The 19,407-nt window shown below is 55.0% G+C and overlaps 2 protein-coding genes across 5 annotated transcripts in view; one reads left to right on the top strand and one right to left on the bottom strand.

Annotated features, from left to right (window-relative positions):
- DTX1 (deltex E3 ubiquitin ligase 1) overlaps positions 1-7,288 on the top strand; it is a 36,963-nt gene extending 29,675 nt beyond the window's left edge. The window contains exons 3-9 of the mRNA XM_082416492.1: positions 3,112-3,173; positions 3,547-3,708; positions 3,987-4,048; positions 4,679-4,837; positions 4,932-5,093; positions 5,184-5,273; positions 5,986-7,288. Coding sequence (XP_082272618.1) covers positions 3,112-3,173; positions 3,547-3,708; positions 3,987-4,048; positions 4,679-4,837; positions 4,932-5,093; positions 5,184-5,273; positions 5,986-6,210 — 922 coding nt within the window. The 3' untranslated portion in view covers positions 6,211-7,288. The remainder of the gene's footprint in view (positions 1-3,111; positions 3,174-3,546; positions 3,709-3,986; positions 4,049-4,678; positions 4,838-4,931; positions 5,094-5,183; positions 5,274-5,985) is intronic.
- Positions 7,289-8,289: 1,001 nt separating this feature from the next.
- The window catches only part of RASAL1 (RAS protein activator like 1), a 29,335-nt gene continuing 18,217 nt past the window's right edge, over positions 8,290-19,407 (bottom strand). For all 4 annotated transcript variants that reach the window (XM_082416477.1, XM_082416479.1, XM_082416476.1 and 1 more), the window contains 9 exons: positions 17,835-18,027; positions 14,798-14,935; positions 14,093-14,237; positions 12,737-12,909; positions 11,461-11,598; positions 11,238-11,373; positions 10,386-10,506; positions 9,341-9,417; positions 8,290-9,079 (listed from right to left, as the gene is read on the bottom strand). In XM_082416477.1, coding sequence (XP_082272603.1) covers positions 8,940-9,079; positions 9,341-9,417; positions 10,386-10,506; positions 11,238-11,373; positions 11,461-11,598; positions 12,737-12,909; positions 14,093-14,237; positions 14,798-14,935; positions 17,835-18,027 — 1,261 coding nt within the window. In that variant the 3' untranslated portion in view covers positions 8,290-8,939. The remainder of the gene's footprint in view (positions 9,080-9,340; positions 9,418-10,385; positions 10,507-11,237; positions 11,374-11,460; positions 11,599-12,736; positions 12,910-14,092; positions 14,238-14,797; positions 14,936-17,834; positions 18,028-19,407) is intronic.

Genomic DNA, 19,407 nt, shown 5'->3' with positions numbered 1-19,407 from the left:
TGGTGGTACTCCTACCAAATACTTTTCTTTCCACCATTTTACAGATAGCCCTGGAGAGAAGGAAGGATGGTTTCTCATGAGATAGATGGGAAGGAAGGAATGGGATGGGAAGACCTGGATATGTAGAGGACCTTAACAGTGTGTCTACACTAGAAGTGTTTTAGGGACTTCCCTGCTGGTCCAGTGGCTAGGACTCTGCATTTCCACTGCAGGGGGCATGGGTTCAAACCCTGGTCGGGGAACTAAGATCCTGCATGCCTAATAATAATAATAATAATACACTAGAAGTGTTTTGAAGGACAGTTCAGGAAGAGGAGAAGCTGGAGGTGCCTCCATGCTTTCCTGTAAGAAGATGGGGAGGGATGAGATTAGGGTGGTAATACCCCTGCAAGGAAGGTCCTGGAGGATTATGACAAACCCTGGGAAGGGGCAGATGGGTACTCAGCCCCCATCCCTTGGGTCCCAGCAGGCTGCTGGAAGGAGAAAATTAGGACACCTCCACTCTCACCCCTGCACCAAACTATGAACTTTATGTGTTTTAACTCATTGAACCTTCACAAGACTCTAGCCCCATTACAGATGGGGAAACCAAGGCACAGCATCTTTCCCGCCTCCCACACCTCAGCTGTCCAGCCCCTGGGGGCCCCCAGGGGTACCTGCCCTCCGCTGCACCTCCCTCAGGAGCTGTGTTCAGCAACTCTGGGTCACCAGAGTGTTTGGTGACCCCGATGTCTGCTCCAGATGCTGCCACCCCCAGTCAGAGGGGTCTGGGAGGAGTGCCCCGGCCGAGCAGGTGTAAGCCCGTGCCGCTGGCAGCCACAGAGTGGACGGCTGTGTGCAGTGCGTCTGTGTGTGTTACTGTGTGTGTAAAGTGTAAGTCCCCCAGCCGAGTGTCTACCTGTCAGTGTTGGGGAGCATGGGTCATGGTGTCTGTGTGTCCCCACGTGCAGGTGGCAGGGTCCCTTTGCAGGTTGCAGACTGTTGGGTGCTTGTGAGGACCAAGGTGCCTTTACCCCGAATTTGGGGGAGGGGCGGCTGTGGCCGGGCTGGACAAGTGTGCACGAGCTGGCTTCTCCTGTCCAATTCAGTGTCCTCATGGTGTGCGCACGTGGGTATCTCTGTGTGTGCTGTGTTCCCTGGAGTGTGTGTGTACATGTTTGTATGGTGTTCTCCATGCAGAGGTGTGTGTATCTGTCTGAACCTGTGTGTGTTCATGGGGTGTTTTCCCTGAGGTGTGTCTCTGTGTACCTTTGTATGTATGCGTGCATGGTGTGTATTGCCTGGTGTGTGTGTGTTTGCATGCAAGTGTGTGTGGCACGCTCCCGAAGTATATGTGTGCCTGTGTCTGTATCTACGTACAGGGAGGGGGCTTCCTGGATTGTGTGTGCATGCCTGTGTGTGCGTGTATCTGTCGTGTGTTCCCTGGAACATGTGTGTACATACGTGGGGGGCATGTTTTCAGGAGTGTGTGCCTGTTTGAGCAGTGTTCTCCGTCTATGTGTGTGTGTGTGTGTCCTTGTGCATTTGGCGTGTTCCCCAAGTATACATGTGCATGTATATATAGCCCATATTCCCCAGGGGTATGTGTGTGTGTGTTTCTGGACCCACTGCAGCAGCATGAAAACCTGCCAAACGTACCATTTGCTTAAAGACACTTTCCAGCCAGCTTCCTGGTGCCGACTGTACCTGCTGGGGCAGGTGTCCAGGCAGCACTGGCCAGGCTCAGACCTGAGCAGGCAGGCAAAGGGGGCTGCAGCAGCTCCTTCCCCAGCTGTCACTGCCCGCATCCCTTCCTGCACTTGCTCCTGGCACATCCCCAAGCCCCTCAGGCTGCCCCGTGGCTTTTATTACACTCCTTCTCTTCATCAAAACTTACCCATCCGGGGTTCCATGCCCATCAACAGGAAGATACCAGTTCATCCACAAAACTAAGCCCTGAAGTCTAGACTCAGGCGGGCACACTGTACAGATCACAACAAGATTTCTCCTTCAGCCCTCCCGACAATTTTATAGGTGAGGTATTATTGTCATCCCCATTTTACAGATAAGAAAACTGAGGATCACAGAGGTCAAGTGACTCTCCCAAGCTTATCACTGCAATACTTTCATGGTTTCCTATCCAAGATGGAGAGAAGTTACACCGTAACTTAGTGGGTTCAGGTGCAAGAGAGGTGAAATTAGCCAGGATTACACAGCGATGGTAATGATGGTGGTGATGACGGTTAAAGCTATTAGAGTCTTTATTAGGTACCAGGAATTGTGCTCAGCCCTTGACATGTAGAATTTCATTGACTCTTCACAGCAAACTTAAGGAAGGTGCCATATTATCCCCATTTTACCGATGGGGAAACAGGTTTATGAGAGGTGTGATGATGCGTCACGTGTCATCCAGCTGCTTAACGGTGGAGCTGAAATATGAAAGTAGCTCCGGATGATTCCAAAAACCAGACCTCTTTGGAGGGAAGGGCAAAGAGGGGAAGCAGGCTACATTTTCCTAGGGCCTCTTCATTTGAAGAGGTGACAGCGCCTTAGTCACAGGAACTGACATCAGTAAATATTCCAGAGGGGGGAAATGTTCATCATCAAATGTCTTTGGGAAACCTGGATTTACCATTGCTAACCATATTTCCTTATGCAGGACTTATCAGAGCCTTTAATATGCCCATATGTGTTGTGAATTTCCAAGTGGGAGACAGGGAAGTGTTTCCTAACTGATTCCTAAATCCTTCTTTCCCAGAACCTTTTCTCAGTGCTCCATATAGCAAAGTTTGAGAGCAGCTAGAATGGCTCAATCACAAATAGTTGGGTTTCAGGCATAGTGGCCAATGAAAGGGGGCAGTTGGGAGCCAAGTGCTCTCACCAGGGACGAGGCCAGCTGTGGAGCAGGGGAGGGTCAGTACTAAGTCTAGGGGTTCATTCCATCATCACAGGGGCGCATCCCATAATAGAAGGATGTCAGAGTAGGAATGGAGTTCCCTGGTGGTCGTTCTAGATAACTGGGATAGGCACAAACGGGTCAGAGTACGGCCAGGAGCCAGAGCCAGAAGGCAAAGCAGAGTCCCCTGATCTTCTGGTGCGGGGGGGCTGCAGCCTCTTCTCTTCTCCCCTCAGGGTCCCTGCGCTCCCGGTGAAGAACTTGAATGGCACGGGACCAGTCCACCCGGCCCTGGCAGGTGAGTCCAGTCCAGGACGGGAAAGAAGGGCGGGGCCCACAAGGTGGCAGCCCCACCTCTCGGCCCCTTGGCTTCGGCCCCTTGGCTTCGTCCCCTTGGAGGGCGTGGCCAAGAGGACACACCCCCTGCCTTTGGGCCATAACACTGGGGTCCATGGGGCCCGCAGAAGGGACTCCACTTGGCTTCAACCTTGGGTGGGGGCTAAGTGGGCGGGGCCCATCGGGCACCCCACCCACCCATCTGAGGATTCCTGGGCTTACCAGGTGGGCGGAGTCTGGGGAGAGACCCCATGGGTCCACGCGACGTTGGGAGAGCAGGGCGGGCGGGGCCTGGATGAGCATCCCGCGCCCTGACTGTCGCCGCCGCCCCCCAGGGATGACCGGGATCCTGCTCTGCGCTGCGGGGCTGCCCGTGTGCCTGACGCGGGCCCCCAAGCCCATCCTGCACCCACCGCCCGTGAGCAAGAGCGACGTCAAGCCCGTGCCAGGCGTGCCCGGGGTGTGCCGCAAGACCAAGAAGAAGCACCTCAAGAAGAGTATGCCTCCCGCGCCCGATCCTGACCCCTGAACTTGACCCCACTAACCCTTGACCGCAACCCCTCTGGCCCTTCAACTCCAATTTGGTCTAAAGACTTGTGACCCCATTCGCCATCAACTCCGATTACATCAAACCTCAAGCAACCCTTGACATGTGACTCCTGCCAGCCCTTACAGCTTCTGACCCCACCCCTCTGACCCCTGACCCTGTCCTCAGCCAAGCCCTCAGGACTAGACTCTGGGTACCCTCAAGCCCACCCCCACTCTGTCCTTGCAGGTAAGAACCCTGAGGATGTGGTTCGAAGGTACATGCAGAAGGTGAAGAACCCACCTGATGAGGTGAGCCCCTAGGGGAGGGTACCTGTGCGGAGGACAGGCAGCCTCACCTCCAGAGATGGAGAGCCCAGCCCTCACCTCCTCACCTGGTTCTAGCGTTACAGTCTCTTCTCCCGGTTTGTGGGTTTGCCTTCTCACTTTCTTTACAGCGTCTTTTGATGAACAGAAATGCTACGTTTAACAGAATCACATTGATCAATCTTAGTTTTTGCAGCTTTTTTTTTTTTTTTTTTTTTTTGGCTGCTTTGGGTCTTTGTTGCTACGCGTGGGTCCTCTCCAGCCGCAGCGAGCGGGGGCCACTCCTCGCCTCGGTGCGCGGGCCTCTCACCGCAGCAGCCCCTCCCGTTTGCAGCTTATTTTTACCCATATTTTCCACCAAATGTGTTTAAGTTTTGCTTTTGATAGTTAAGCCTTTAATCCGTCTGGAGGGGGGTGTGAGCAAGCCGTCTCTTCCTCTGCATGTATCTGAATTCAGTACCTGGGGGTGTCCTTGATAGATGGGGACCAGAGAGGGGGCGGTCTCTTGCCCTTGGGGGATAGGGGGTCTGGCCCCCGCCCAGGAGCAGCGCTGACTGGGGAGGGGTGTCCCGCCCTCCCCAGTCCTCAGTCTCCCGTCTGTGCCTCCTCCCCCAGGACTGTACCATCTGCATGGAGCGGCTGGCCACGGCCTCCGGCTACGAGGGCGTGCTTCGGCACAAGGGCGTGCGCCCTGAGCTCGTGGGCCGCCTGGGCCGCTGTGGCCACATGTACCACCTGCTGTGCCTCGTGGCCATGTACTCCAATGGCAACAAGGTGGGCTGGGTGGGGCAGTGGGTGGGGAGTAGGCAGGGGGGCCGGGCGGGGCCAGGACACCTGGGGACCTCACAGCCACTCTCCCCCACCCCAGGATGGCAGCCTGCAGTGCCCCACCTGCAAGGCCATCTACGGGGAGAAGACGGGCACTCAGCCACCCGGGAAGATGGAGTTTCACCTCATCCCCCACTCGCTGCCCGGCTTCGCTGACACCCAGACCATCCGCATCGTCTACGACATCCCCACAGGCATCCAGGTGAGCCCCCAGGCCCCTGGCTTTGAGCCCTCCAAAGGCCACCGCCACCGCCGCTGTCTGTGGTTCAAGCCCCTGCTGCCTCTCCCACAGGGCCCCGAGCACCCCAACCCAGGCAAGAAGTTCACTGCAAGAGGCTTCCCGCGCCACTGCTATCTGCCCAACAACGAGAAGGGCCGGAAGGTGGGTGCCGTGAGGGCGCGGGGCTGTGGGAGCAGGCTGGGCCCCCAGCCGCCATCAGCCGGACCTGTGGTCCCCGTTCTCCCCAGTCCCTGCACCAGCACTGACCATAACCACCCAGTGTGTGTGTGTGCGTGTGTGTGTGTGTGTGTGTGTGTGTGTGTCTAGCCCTGCCAGTCGCCTCACACACCTCATCTCATTCACCAGCCCGCTGAAGTCAAGGTCTTGACCTCATTTCAGAGATAAAGAAATGAAGCCTCAGAGAGAGCAAGTAACTTGCCCAAGGTCACACAGCTAGTAAATGGTGGAGCCTGGATTTGAACCCAAGCAGTCTAGGTTCTTCACTGCCACGCTAGAGACTGTCTGCTTTTACTTTTTGTCTTTCAAGAGAAGCCAGAAATTCTGATTTTCACGTGAAATCCCCAGGTTTTTGAATATTGCCAACGAAGTCACAAAGTGGCTGTTTGATGCAGCATGAGGTCCAAACCAAACACAGCTGAGGGCCATCAGTTTGAGACCCTTCACCCCAAAGAAACAGGCTGATAACATGGAAAGTGCTTTTACTGGGGGAGCTCAGAGTGGGAGTCAGTCTAGGGAAGGAAGTGGCCACGCTGGGCAGCCACAGGGAATCCTGCAGGGGAACCACAGTGTGGTCAGGGAGGGACTCAAGCTGTGGGTGGGGCTGGCTGTGACCCTTGCCTGCCCCGCCCTCCAGGTGCTGAGGCTGCTTATCACCGCCTGGGAGCGGAGACTTATCTTCACCATCGGCACATCCAACACCACGGGCGAGTCGGACACCGTGGTGTGGAACGAGATCCACCACAAGACCGAGTTTGGATCCAACCTCACGGGCCACGGCTACCCGGACGCTAGCTACCTAGACAACGTGCTGGCAGAGCTCACAGCCCAGGGTGTGTCCGAGGCTGTGGCCAAGGCCTGAGGCCCAAGGCTGCCCACCTTCCCTCCTGCTTTGCCCCTGGTCCAGCACATGCAGCACATGCCTCCCTCTGCCAGGTGTGTCCTGGCGGCCCAGGTTCAGGGCTGGGGAAGAACCTGCAGGAGGAGCCAGAAGCGTTCCCGGGATTTGGCTGGTAGCAGTTGGCATGATGGGAGGATGGCAGGCCAGCCGGCTTCGACCCTAGCTACCTGAGAGGGTCGCAAGGGTGTACCGGAAACCACAGCAACCTCCCTACCAAAAAGACAGAGCCCCACCCCCTCACACAAACACACGTGTCCTGTTGAACACATGCACGCACACCCACGTGCCTCTACTTACCCCCAGACTGGGGGGGAAGAGACAGAAAGACCCCTGTGATACTCCCTGTGGATTCCCATCGGTGTCTCTATCGCATCTGTACAGGCTTGTCTGCAAACAGAAGGACTCGGGTCAAGCACGTGGGGGCCTGGTGAGGCTCCGGGAGAAAAGGGGGCGCTTGGGAGCCTCAGCCGCCCCCCATCTCTGCCACCCACTGATGGGCAATTGTGGGCCCACAGGGTGGAAGCTCCCAGAATATTCAGCAGTTTTGCAAAGGGGCGGGCCAGGGAGACAGATGAGGAGAATCTTATTTTGTGCTTGTGTCTCTTCATCCTTCTGGGACCCTGACCTCCTTCTTCTCCCCTGCCATCCCCAGGCCTTATGTCTGCCCCTGATAAAGGCACTGTTTTCCTTTCCTCCCCACCCCATCCTCTCCACCAAATCGCTCCCCATGTCAAGATCCAAAGGCTGGAGCTTCTGGCTTCAGGAGTGAGACAAGGAGGCCTGGCTTAGGCCAGCAGGTTTAAAAAGCAGACCGGACAGCAAAGAGTCCATTTCCCTTTCCTTGGGAGTGGGCAGTGGGGTGGCTGATGGTCTCAGCCAACCAGGGGCCTGTTGCCCAGGCAACTCACCAGCTCTGCCTCTGTTGATTGGCTGCCACGGCGGAAGTCAGCCAAGATTTAAAGGGACGCCAGTGATTGCTCTTTTGAAAATCTACCAGTCCCACTGTGGGTGGAGAAATAAATGGTCTTTCTCCTCCTCAGCTGGGTCTTTTCCTGTCAAGAAGGGGTGTGCGTGGCTCTGTTTCTGGGGGCTTTCGGTCCATCCCATGGGGGAGCTTGCAACAAAATGATGACCCAGGACCATTGCCTCGTCAGCCTTGGGCAGCTGGAGATGGAGGGGCCCCATACTTCTCTTGTCCTGGGGCAGGCAGGGGGTGTGATGGTGGCAGAGGCAGACCCTCCCAATCCTACTCCCCAAGAGGGCACAGGTGAAAGCTCTGTTCTCAAGCACGGGCACGGCAATGCATACAGCTGCTCCCCGGTACAATTACTAGGAATGAGGAACTTGGGCTGGGAGCTGCGAGCCTCCTGGAAAATATGGAGGAGCAGGGAGATGCCGTGATCGGCTCGTTGGAACCTCAGAGCCCCAGCCTCTGCCCTCAGGGAGGAGGACCAGGTTCTGTCGGGAGAGACGGGGACGTATCCCTGGATCTGCAGCAAGTCTCCTGTCAGTCTCTGCAACATCCCAGGATGCTAGGAGGCTGTGGTGGATGCCGCGGCTCCAGGCGACCCCTTCCGGCCACCCTCAGGATAGCACTGCATCTTTCCTGCAGTGGTCCATGTCACCACCACCCCACCCCACTCCCCCAGCCAGATAGGCTTAGGTTTCTGTCCTACCCTCTAGTCACACAAAACTGGAAATGAGGTTTTGGAGGCCCAATTCTGCCAGTTTGGTGTTCCCAAACATTTTACCTTCTGTGATTAATTCTCAAACAAAATCTCACCTCAATATACAAAATCACCCAGCCCCATGGTCCTCAAATCTCATGTGCATCCACACCACCTGTGGAACTTGTTTAAAACCCTGATTCCTGCCCTCACGCTCCCTCAGATTCTGATTCAGGAGATCTGGGGGCGGTCGCAGGAATCTGCATTTCTAGCAGACAACCTGAGGGTGGGCTTTGAACCACAGTCTGAGAAATCCCTCCCTGGCTCCCTCGCTACCCCCATGGAACCCATTTTGAAAACCACACATCTAGACTCACTCCCTCCTCATTTTATACAGGGTAAACTGAGGCTCAAAGAGAGGGAAAGAGCCTGCTCCAAAGTCTCCCAAGGGTCTGGGTCACGCACGCTGGGCTCTCAGCCTCAGTTATTCCTGAGGGCACCTGATTCTGGAGGCTTGTGGTTAGGATATTCAGCCAAGGACAGGGTTCAGGAGGATCAATGTGGCTACAGGGATTGGCAGACATGAAAACAGGAAGGGCTGAGCCTGTTTAGTGCCTATCTGGGGCAACAAGGCTACAAGGGCGTCAGGGATTCAGGTACAGCTGTATCCAGCAGCTCAGGGCCAGCAGCTCAGGGCTGGCCATGTCAGTGTGGGTAGAGGCCAGTCCTGTGAAGCAGAAACCTCAGGCTGAGACAAGTGGGTCAGGTTCCTTATTCCATCTACTCCAGAGTGCCTCAACCCAGAGGGTAAGACCCATTCAGTGCAAGGCTGGTCCCCTGCCCAAGGGTTTCCACGCCTGGGTTCTGGGCTTAGGACACATGGGATTAGGATATCTCCAGGAGCCTGCAAGCCACAGCATCAACGAGGTACCAGACAGCCACGAGGAGACTCCTGGGCCAGGGGACACTGAGAAGGGCCCACCGGCTCTTTCTGCCTCCCTCCAGGCTGGCTCTGGCATGTCCTCAGGGCCTCAGGGGGCCTGGGGCCACCTTCTGCTGCTCCTGATGCTGGAACTCCTCGTGGGCTTGATCCAGGTCTGCGAGCACCTCCAGCAGACGGGCAGCTGCCTCTCTCTGGTGAGCCAGGGCATCAGGACAGGCCCCTGGGAGAAAGAAAAGGAGGCCACAGGGGCTCAGCGAGGTCAGGGCAGGCTGCTGTAATTCAGATCCAGTGGCTTCCTCGGGCTCCATATGTGGCTGGTGCCCTGAGATCCTAAAATGTGCCAGGGCCGCATACACACAGCCCTCTGGCCTGCTGGTGGACTGGAAAGAGGAGAGTGGGAGGGGAGGAGAGGGCGGGGTGCTTAGCAAGTTGTGGGAGGTATCAGAGAGGGCAAAGAAAAGGGACCTCCTTATCCCCTTACCTTCCGTGGCACTGGAGCCCTTCTCTGTGTCTGCCTCGGGAGTCGTAACCAGGTTGGAATCCTCCAGGAATTTCATCCTGAAAGTTAAGAGGGAGAAAACCAAGCTGGTTCCTGAGTCCCAATGCTGCTCTCGAACCCAGAGATTCTGCTGGTTGAAGGAGACGTTACAGGTTCCCACTAAACCATCAACATCATCACAGCAAACATTTATAGCATGTCAGATCCTATTCTAAGCTCTTTACATGTATAAACTCATTTAATTAGCACAAAACACATGTAGGTACTTACTATTAGCTCCATTATACAGATGATCACTGAGACACAGAGAAGTAATGTAACTTACCTAAGGTCACACAGCATAATAATAATTGTTACCCTTTATTGAAAGCTAATTATGTGGCCAGGCACCTACAAAGTGCTTTACCTGTATTAGCTCATTTGTTCCTTAGGACAACCCCATGAGGTATGTACAGTTGGTACCCTTATTTTCCAGATGAGGAAACTGAGGTAGAGAAGGTAAGCAACTCGCCCAAGATCACACAGCCAGTGAGTAGCCAGTCCAGGATTTGAACCCAGGCAAGCCAGCTTCAGAACCCACACTATGAGTTGGAACAAATCTCCGTCACTGAATGACAGTGATCCTGAGGCCAGCCAGCAAGGTGGAGGGACACATCCAAGCTCTGTGCCCTGTGTCTCTGGAGTCCTGGGTATCAAAAGATCCCAAGATCCATGGGACTTCCCTGGCAGTCCAGTGGTTAAGATTCTGTGCTTCCAATGCAGTGGGTGCGGGTTCGATCCCTGGTCAGGGAACTAAGACCCCACATGCTGCGCAGCATGACCAAAAAGTAAAAATTAAAAAAAAAAAAAGATCCCAAGATCCAGTTCCACATTAGGGTCCACCTGAGGATGCTTCCCTGGAACGTGGGCCCCCAGAAGCTCATCAGATGCACATGGAAAGAAAGAACATGTGGACATGGGGAGGGCACAGTGGGTAGCTGCCCCAGCTGGTCATAGTGAAGTGGGTTGGGTGGTGGGGAGGACGCACCTGAGCCGGTCCCGCCCTAGAAGCAACTGCCGATACACCATTTGGGTCTCAGCATCGGGATCCAGCGGGTCACTCCAGTCGCCCAGGGTGACGGCTGAGTGCGTGCGGCTGCAACCGGCAGCTGAGGGGGACACGGCATCATCATTAACTTCCCATTCCCCTTTCAGAAGCCCCATGGCCAGGCCCTGCCCCTTCTGCCTCTAAAATCACCCTTCAAACCTACTACTTCCCTCAAGCCCCACTGCCTCAACCTTCGCCCAGAAGAGCCACAGTCTCACTTCTCTCCATCCCCCTCCCACATTCTAGGCTCCAGCCACAGACTTTTCTCAATCCTTCAGCCCACGTTTGCTCTGCCTGAAACACTCTTCCTTCCTCCAACTTCACTACTTAACTCTTATCCTTCTCAGGTCACATTTAAGCAGCAGCTACTCCAGGAAGCCCTATTGCTGTCCTACCCTGGGGCTGGGTCAGAGGCGTTCTCTGGAGTCTCAAAAGCCACACCTTGGCACTTGTAACACTGTATTACAATGGTCTGGTTATTCACTTGTTTTCCTTGAGAGCAAGCCTGATGTCTGTGTACCACTAGACGCCTGGCGTTTAGTGGGCGCTTAAAAGATATCTGTGTGCCAGGCAGTGTTCCAATCGCTTTGCATATGTCAACTTATTTACTCCTCACAGCAATCCTACAAGGTGGACACTATTATCAACCCCATTTCACACTTGCGGAGACTTTAAAGCAAGAGAGAGGTTAAGGAACTTGCCCAAGGTTGCAGCGCCAACCCAGGCGGAGGTGGGACACTCTCTGATTGACAGGTGTGGAGGGCGGGGCCTGAGTCCGCCCCGCCCCCTCACCTGAGCGCTCGGCCTGGAGGCAGCAGGTCCAGTGCGCGCTGCGGAACGCACCGGGGTGGCAGGCGGCCAGCTTGTCCGGATTGGGGGCGCTGGCCTTGCGCAGGGCCGATAGCCACTGGTTGAGCTCGTTCACGTTCTTCAGGGAGTTGGTAGGGGGCGGTCAGAGGTGGGGTGGGACCCAAGGGGCTCCCTCCGCTCCTCCCTCATATTCGCGGCGCCTCACCTTGCACTGGAGGTAGGTGGTGTGCAGCGCTCCCGCGCCGTCCTGCGTCACCACCTGCATCACGTGCGGCAGCTGGAAGGCGCCCTCGTCCACGCGCTCCACGGCGCGGATGTGCGACACCGGGATGGAGGAGCGCGTCTGTGAGAGAGGACTGTCGCTGCCGGGCGGGCCGGGGGCTGGGGCTGGGGTGGCTGTGCCCAGGGACAGCTTTCCTGTGGGGTGTGCCCTGGCGTGGGGACATTCACCCCGTGCATCTGTGCTATGTGCGTGTCCACTTGGCAGTTCCATGAGTCCTGCAGTCCTGGCCCATCACCCTCTAAGTGACAACGTCTCTGGACATCAGCTTCCACCATCTTCATCCTCATCCTCCTCCTCCTCATCGCAACCCCTGACACAGCACTTGAGATGTAGTTTAAGCACGATACATTTCTCAATTTATTTCATCATTACAACAAATTTCTGAGGCTGGGTCTATTATTCCTCCCAATTTATAGATGAGGAAACTGAGGCACAAGAGGATTAAAGGACCCTCCTGAGGTCACTCAGCTGGTGGAGCCAGAATTGGAACCCAGGGAGTTGAACTCTAGAATCTACACTGCTGATAAAGTAGAAAGAATAAGTTGTGGGCACCCTCTCCTGTGTTAGCTATTATGATCTGTAGATGTGCAGACACAGAAATGGGTAGATCCAGTGTGTGTCTCAGTTTGTGCTAGACTTGAATGGCAGCCCCATGAGAGCAGGGAGTTTATGTCTTGTTTACTGTGGTATCTCCAGTGACTAGAACACTGCGTGGTACATAGTAGGTGCTCAAATAAATGCTTGATGGATGAATGAATGAGTGAACAAATGCCTGGATGTGAGTGCCCGTCCAGCCGGGCATGTACCTCTGGGTGAACAGATCCAATTTTCTGTGAGTCTCTATGGTATGTGGGCAGAGACCTGGGTGGGCACATCTGAGTGGGGTTAAGCAGTGTCCATGCCCTGTGCGTGTCCACATCTGGGAGGACACGTCCCCGCCACCATAGGTGCACGTGCTGAAGAATGTTTGATGCTATGTGTAGGTGTTTGCCTGTCTGTGTCCTGTGCCCACACTGACCCAAAGATAGGAGCAGAGCCTGGCCTCAGACTTGCTGGACTTGCTAAGCTGCTAAGCTGCCACGGGGCTTTGGGCAGTCCTTGTCCCCTCCTGGACCTCAGCATCTCCCTGGGTACAAAGAGGCAGCTCTATGAGGGCGGCCACCCCTGGAAAACCCTCCACAGTGGGCTGGAGCCCCACCTGCCACTCAGGATTCCTGGAGTAGGAGAGCATCTCCCCGCTGAGCCGGAAGTAGCGCTTCTTGAACGCAAAGCGTGTGGCCAGGCCGGAGGGCTCTTCCTTGCGCTTGAGCAGGTAGCCTTCTCGAACGGTCACCGAGGGCGGGACCAGGGCCCTGGCTGGGCCCCCAGGCTCTGGGAAATGGGGAGGGGGGACTGTGAACCCTTCCCACCCAGGCTCAACCTGCCGAGGGCCTCATGGAGGAGCGTGATTCTTGGCTCCCCTAGAGGCAGGAGGATGGAGAAGATGACTTTGGACTCCACTTTCTCCATAAGGAAGGGGGGGTGGGGGTGGCAGGGAGTGGGGGGCCCAAAGTTGGCCTTGGCGATCCCTTTCCAACTTGAGGGATGTGCAGGCAGCCAGCAGGGGGAGCCACGCCTTATGGAGTCAGTCCAGGGAGTGCCCTGGATCTAGCCACCCTTAGGGGGTCCAGACACAGGCCCTCCCCAGCACACAGGGACTCACCAGGCCACCACCAGGCCTCCACATTTCAACAGGTTGCTCCTATGTGACTTGGACCCAACTGTCTCATGACCCAGGCCCCACACTGTGATATAGACTCATCCCCAACTCCTCTGCTTAAAACTACCCCATAGTTCCATTTCACTCCAGGTGAAAGCCAAAATCCTTCCAGCGACCCCACATGATCTGCCCCTCCCCACCTCTCTTTCACTCCCTCTCATTCATTCTTCTTCACTGGCCCCTTCACTGTCACTCTCTGTCCCCACCTCAGGGCCTTTGCACATGCTGTGCCCAGCCTGGAACACTTCCCCAGGATCCTCATGGGTTGCTCTCTGTCCTCTTTCAGGTCTCTATTCTAATATCACCCTAGTGAGGCCATTCCTGGCCACCCTCTCTGCCACCCCCAGCCCAATATTCCCTTCCCTCTTTTATTTTTTCTCCTAAGCACTTATCACTCCGTTAACACATGTGATTTGGTAATTAATCTTGTTTACAGCTTGTTGTCTCCACTAGAATAAAACTTCCACGAGAGCAGGAGTTTCTTCTGTCTCGTCCACTGCTGTTTCCCCAGCACCTGGAACAGTGTCTATTACAAAGTAGGCACCTAATAGATATTTGTCAATTGCACGAGTACCATGCCACGATTCCCGCTCACATCTCCACACGGGCTGTAATGGTCTGGAGGGCCTGAGTCTGTTCGTCTGTGGAACCTAGCACGGTATGTGCCAGGAAATGTTAGTTGACTGACTAGCTGACCCACAGGTCCACGGTCTCAGTGCTAGGGGTGGTAGAAGGGCAGGTCCCGAGGGTCCAGTGGAATGACAAGCTGGCTGTGGCAGGGCCACAGGAACTCACCCTCCTTCCCATCCACATCCACCAGCTGGTCCAGGAAGTCTCTCACACGCGAAATACTCTGCAGCAGGAAGGGGTGTAGGGGGGCCATCCACAGCTCCTTGCCCTGGCCCAGCTGCTGGCCCAGGTTTCCAATGCTCTGCACAGCCTGGAGCAAAGAAGCAGGGGATGCCAGGGCCAAGGTCACTGCAGTGAGGAAGGCCCTCTGTAGACCCAGAACAGAGCCCCAGGGTCCTGGCTCCCAAATCGGTGCTCAACAAAAGGAGAAAACTCCTAGCAGCACCTGCTTTAGACGATATCTGTCCCTCTCTGTGCACAGATATGTATCCCCAGTGCTTTTATTTTGTCCCCTCCTGAACCCAGATAACCCCATTCAGGACTGCTTGATCCCATCGTGCATACTCGAGCCCATCAGAACCTCAGAATGGGACCCCTTTGCAAAGGATGGTCTGATTCATACTAAGGCATAAATGACTGCTAGCCTGCTTCCTGCTTTCCCCCTGGAAGGGTAGGGGTTTTGTTCCAAAGAGGGAATTAGAAAGAGAAATGAATGCTTTCACATTCAGGATGGAAAGCTAATGGTGCCATTTCAAACAGAGGTTTCTCTGGGTCTCATTTCGGTCTTCCACGGGTCTGGCCTCCGCTCTGTTCCTCCCATGCTTCTCACTGGCTAAGGGCACCCAAGATGGGGGGCTCCACTGCCGGCACCTTGGCAAGCAGCAGCAGGGAACGGCTGGTCTGGGGATCTGCGTGCTGGTCCCGGAGGTCAAACAGCTTCGGGGTGAGGATGGCAGGAGCGAAGAATCGCAGGAAGAGAAAGCCACTTATGGCCAGGTTCTTCACATCCTGCGGAGAGGAGCAGCAGGTGAGAGGGGTCCCTCAAATCCACTTCCCAGCTGGGGAAACTGAGGCAGCAAGGACTAAAGATTGGTGGTACAAGGGGAAGTAGAATGGGAGACAGGTCAGGAGGCCATCCTGGTCTGCCGAGGAGGCTTTTCCTCTCTGGGCCTCAGTTTCCCCACCTGGAAAATGGAGTAATAATACCAATCCTGCACGATCAGACTTAGCCAAACATCCTCAGAGTGTGCTTTGTGCCAAGCACTGTGCTAAGGGCACAGCCCTATGAAAGAGGCATCATCATTATTCCCATTTTACAGCTGAGGAACCAGAGGCTCAGAGATGTCAAGTGACTTGCCCAAGGTCACACAGCTGCTGAGTAGAAGAGGCAGGATTCAAACCCAGATCTACAATTTCTGATAATGAATAGCAACAGGCCAAATACTTCTCCATACATTCGCTTATTTAATATTCACCCTAGGAGGTGCTGTATCTCCATTTTTGAGAGGAAGCAACTGAGACCCAGAGAGGGAAGGTCACTTGCCCAAGGCCACACAGCTATAAGTGGCAGAGCCAGGATTTGAACCCAGGCAGGATTTGAACTCTGCTCTTCACCACACTCTCCTGCATTCAACACTAGCTACTGAGTGTCAAAAACTAAGCCTGAACTGTCACATTTACTCCTAAAGCAATCCCATGGGGGTAGATACTATTATCTCTGTTTTCCAGATGAAGAAACCGAGGCTCAGTAGTGGACCCAGTTCAGCTGGCTCCCTTGCACATCCCCCAGCCCCAGCCTCTGCCCCCTACACACTGTAAAGTATGGCGCCCCTCTGTGTGAGACCCAGGCCTGGTCCACCTGCATGCACGTAAGGCTGGTTCCCCCAGCTCCAGCAGAGGGGACCTGGGGAGAAGGCGTCTCTCTATCCTGGGTGCTGGCTCCCCCAGGTGGCTCCTCACCGACCCCTCACACTCACCAAGCTATACGTAGCCCGAGAATGTGCTGCAGTGTTTATTTAGGGGCTGTATTCACACATAAGACAATACCCTCTCTGGGTGTGTGCCAACTTCCCGGGGGCACCTCTGCGTTGACAGTGAGCCCTGCCGGGAGCTGGGCACCTGGAGCTGCCCAGAGGTGAGGGTGGAGGTCCCACTCATCGGGAACCCTGAACCGCCCCCAAGGCTGCGCCCCCAGCCCACCATGTTCCAGGGTAATTTTAGCCTTTGACATCAGCTCGTTAACTTCCTCCTTTCTTGAGAAAGTGTCAGAGCGGCAAGGAAAGGGGCTCCCTTGGGTTCCCGCGACCCCATCCATCCTCGTGGGCCTGAGGAAGTCTCTGCTCCCTGCCCGTGGCCTCTGCCTACCGCGGAGGCTGAGAACTGGGGGACACTTGGGTGTCATTGATCTTGGCTCCTCCCACAAGGGCCAGGCTGTCTGGGGCGCTGGCCTCCCGCTTCCCTCCCTTCCCCCCTGCCTTGGCTGTGTCCCACTTAGCACCTCCACTGGCAACCCAGGCAAGAGCCCTGCAGCTGGGGGGTAGATCACCCATGTCCCAGTTTGGAGGCCCAGAGCTCACTCCTCAGGCGGGGATGAGGGAAGAAGGAACAGATTCCCACTGCGAGTCTGGAGGCCTAGCCTTGAGTCCATGACTCTTGGCCAAGGTGCCTCACCTCTCTGGGCCTCAGTTTCCCCATCTGTAAGTGGGGAGAGGTGTGGCATAAATAGGGACCTCTTAACCCAGGCTCTAGGGGTTGGGCCATTACATCTCCAACATTTAGTGGGTCCTAGATCTTTCTGCAAAGCGAACCCCAGTCTGCATTTCTATTATGTCAGAGCTGTGTAAGACCTAGCCTCACTCGGTGTCATTTGTAAGCAAGGACCGTGACGACCACCTCGGAAGGCATGCTGAGCATTAAACCTGGGGGTCTCAAACTGGTAACCCACAGGCCAGTCCAGCTGCAAACGTGTAATGATTGGCTCAAAGTATTATTGTTGTGTTATTGCTGTTAGGTAAATTAGTGCCAACATTTAAAAAATAAGATTCCACACATAAAATCCAGACTGTTGGATTAAAAAACAAAAAAACAAAAAAACTCTGAAGATCTGGCAATATTGGGTCCCCATTCCTACGTGGCAATAATTGATTGTCTGGATCTGCCCCTTTAAGACAAGCTGTGGGAGCTCCAGTTTGCCACAGTCCCTACCACTCCCTACTGTACGACACCTTGACTGCTCTGTTCATTTACCTCACCTGCCTGAACCCTACAGTACCTGGAGTTCAACTTTTGTATCAGTATTAGAAAAGCACTAGCATGTGCAGGGATTTATTTTTAGACTTTATTTTAGGTGTCTGCTACTGAGTACTCTGTGCCAGCCATCTCTGTCTCTCTGTCTCTCTGTCTGTCTCTCTCTCTCTAATAGCTGGAATTTAAGAAGCACTTGCTTTGGGCCAGACTGTATTATTTGTTGGTTATGAGCACAGATTCAGGAGTCTGCCTGGGTGGGTGTCTATCCCATCACTACCCCCTCCTAGCTGTGTAACTTAACCTCTCTGGGCCTCAGTTTCTTCCTCTGTAAAATGGAATAATACTGGCACCCGGCTCGTAGGATGGAAGTGAAGACTAGACGAGGTAATAAATATGTAAAACAAGGTCTGACTCCTAGAAAGGGCTACATATAGTGTTAACTGCTATTATTATCATCATCACGATCATCATCATCATCACCCCTGGGTCCCAGATCCTATCAGAACACTGTCCCCACTTCTGCCAAGACACACAGCACTTCAGCGTGGGCAGCCCAGGTTTTGTCCCGCCCCTGCCCTTCCTCTCCCTGTGACCCTGAACAAGCTACTGCCCCTCCCCAGCCTCAGTCTCCCCGTCTGCCCAATGGGAGTGCCTGGCCCACCTCGTGCTCTGCCTGGGGAAAGCGCTCCTCCACGCAATGGCGCAGCTGCTTGAAGGCGAGGCGGATGGCGGGCGGGCAGCGCCCCACGGAGCCCACAATGGCATCCATGATGGGCCCCAGGTAGCCCGTCAGCAGCCCCAGGCTGACCTCCCGCACGTGCTCCTCGGACGGCGCACCCTTGAAGGAGATTCTCCTGGGGGAGCAGGTGGAGGGCTCCGCCTCAGAGCCTGGCATCTGCCTGCTCAGAACCCTCCCACTGAGCTCAGAGAGCACCCACCTTCCCATCCCATCTCCACGGCCTCCCCTCCTACCATTCCACTGCAGCTGCTTAAACACACGGAGCTTATTTCTGTCTTGGAGCCTCTGTACCTGCTGCTCCCCCTGCTGGGAATCACCTCCTCAAAGAGGCCATCCCTCCCCCACTGCTCATCATCACGGACCCTGGTTCAGTGCATTTTCAGTGTGGACCTGCCAGACACACACTCCCGCCCCAGGGCCTTTGCACTTGCTGTTCCCCTTGCCTGGAACACTCTTCCAGCAGATCTGTGCACGACTCCCTCCCTCAACTCCTCCAAGTCTTTGATTCCATGTCCCCTTCTCTGGGAGGCTGTCCCTGTGACCACCCTACGGAATATCGCAAGCCCCTCCCCTGCTCCTGGCTCTTCCCAGGACCCTCCCTCACTTTATCTCCCTCCATTCCACTGATCGCCTGCAATAACCTTCTTCTTTAGTTTATTATCTGTCTCCCCCGAGAAGAGGGATTTGTGTCCATTTGCTCCCTGCTACGAACTCAGCATTCAGCCCAGTGCCTGGCACATAGTAGGTGCTTAACAATTGTTTCGTTGAATGGACAATGGAATAGCAGTTTTCTATCTGCAATGATCTTGTTCCCTTCCTTCCTGTCCCCATGCAGGTTTAGGGTCTGTCTTGCCTACCCTCAGATTGTGAATTCCATGGAAGCCAGGCTGGGGGTTCTCAGCCCCACTGTGCCCTGGACCCAACAAGCTAAGCCCTGAACTAATTGTCTCTGGCATTGAATCATTTAATCCTAGTGGCAACCCAATGTTAGATTAAGTAGGCTGATTGTTCCCATTTAACAGATGAGGAAACTGAGGCTCAGAGAGTTCCCCTTGCAAATAGGTGGCAGAACAGAGATTATAACTCAAGACTGCCAGTTCCAGAGTCTGTCTGCAACTCTTCCCTGCCCAGGTTCCTGGATGCTCCTGCTCCCTGCGGGCGCCCACTGACTCCCACCATTCTTGCCAAGTGTGCTGGGAAAAGCCCTGGCCTAGGGGTTTCACAGATGGACTCTGCCCTTCTGCTCAGGGCCTGGATTCAAATCCCCACTTTGCAACTTCCCAACTGTGCAACCTTAGGCAGGTGACCTCCCCTCTCTGAGCCTCAGTTTCCTCATCTGTAAAAAGGGATCCTAATACCTGCCTCCGGGGTAGTCGGAAGGTGTGGGCAGCACTTGCTGGGCAAGGCCCAAAGTGAAGGAAAGACCCTCTCCTGCCTGCACCATGGTCCCCAATGGACTGCCCAGCAACCGGCTCGGATGGCTTGGCAGGAACAA

This window comes from Balaenoptera physalus, assembly GCF_965194825.1.
Source record: "Balaenoptera physalus genome assembly, chromosome: 12".
NCBI classification, from domain to species: Eukaryota; Metazoa; Chordata; class Mammalia; order Artiodactyla; family Balaenopteridae; genus Balaenoptera; species Balaenoptera physalus.
The sequence above is the reverse complement of the archived record's forward strand: the minus strand, read 5'-3'. Positions and strand labels throughout refer to the sequence as shown.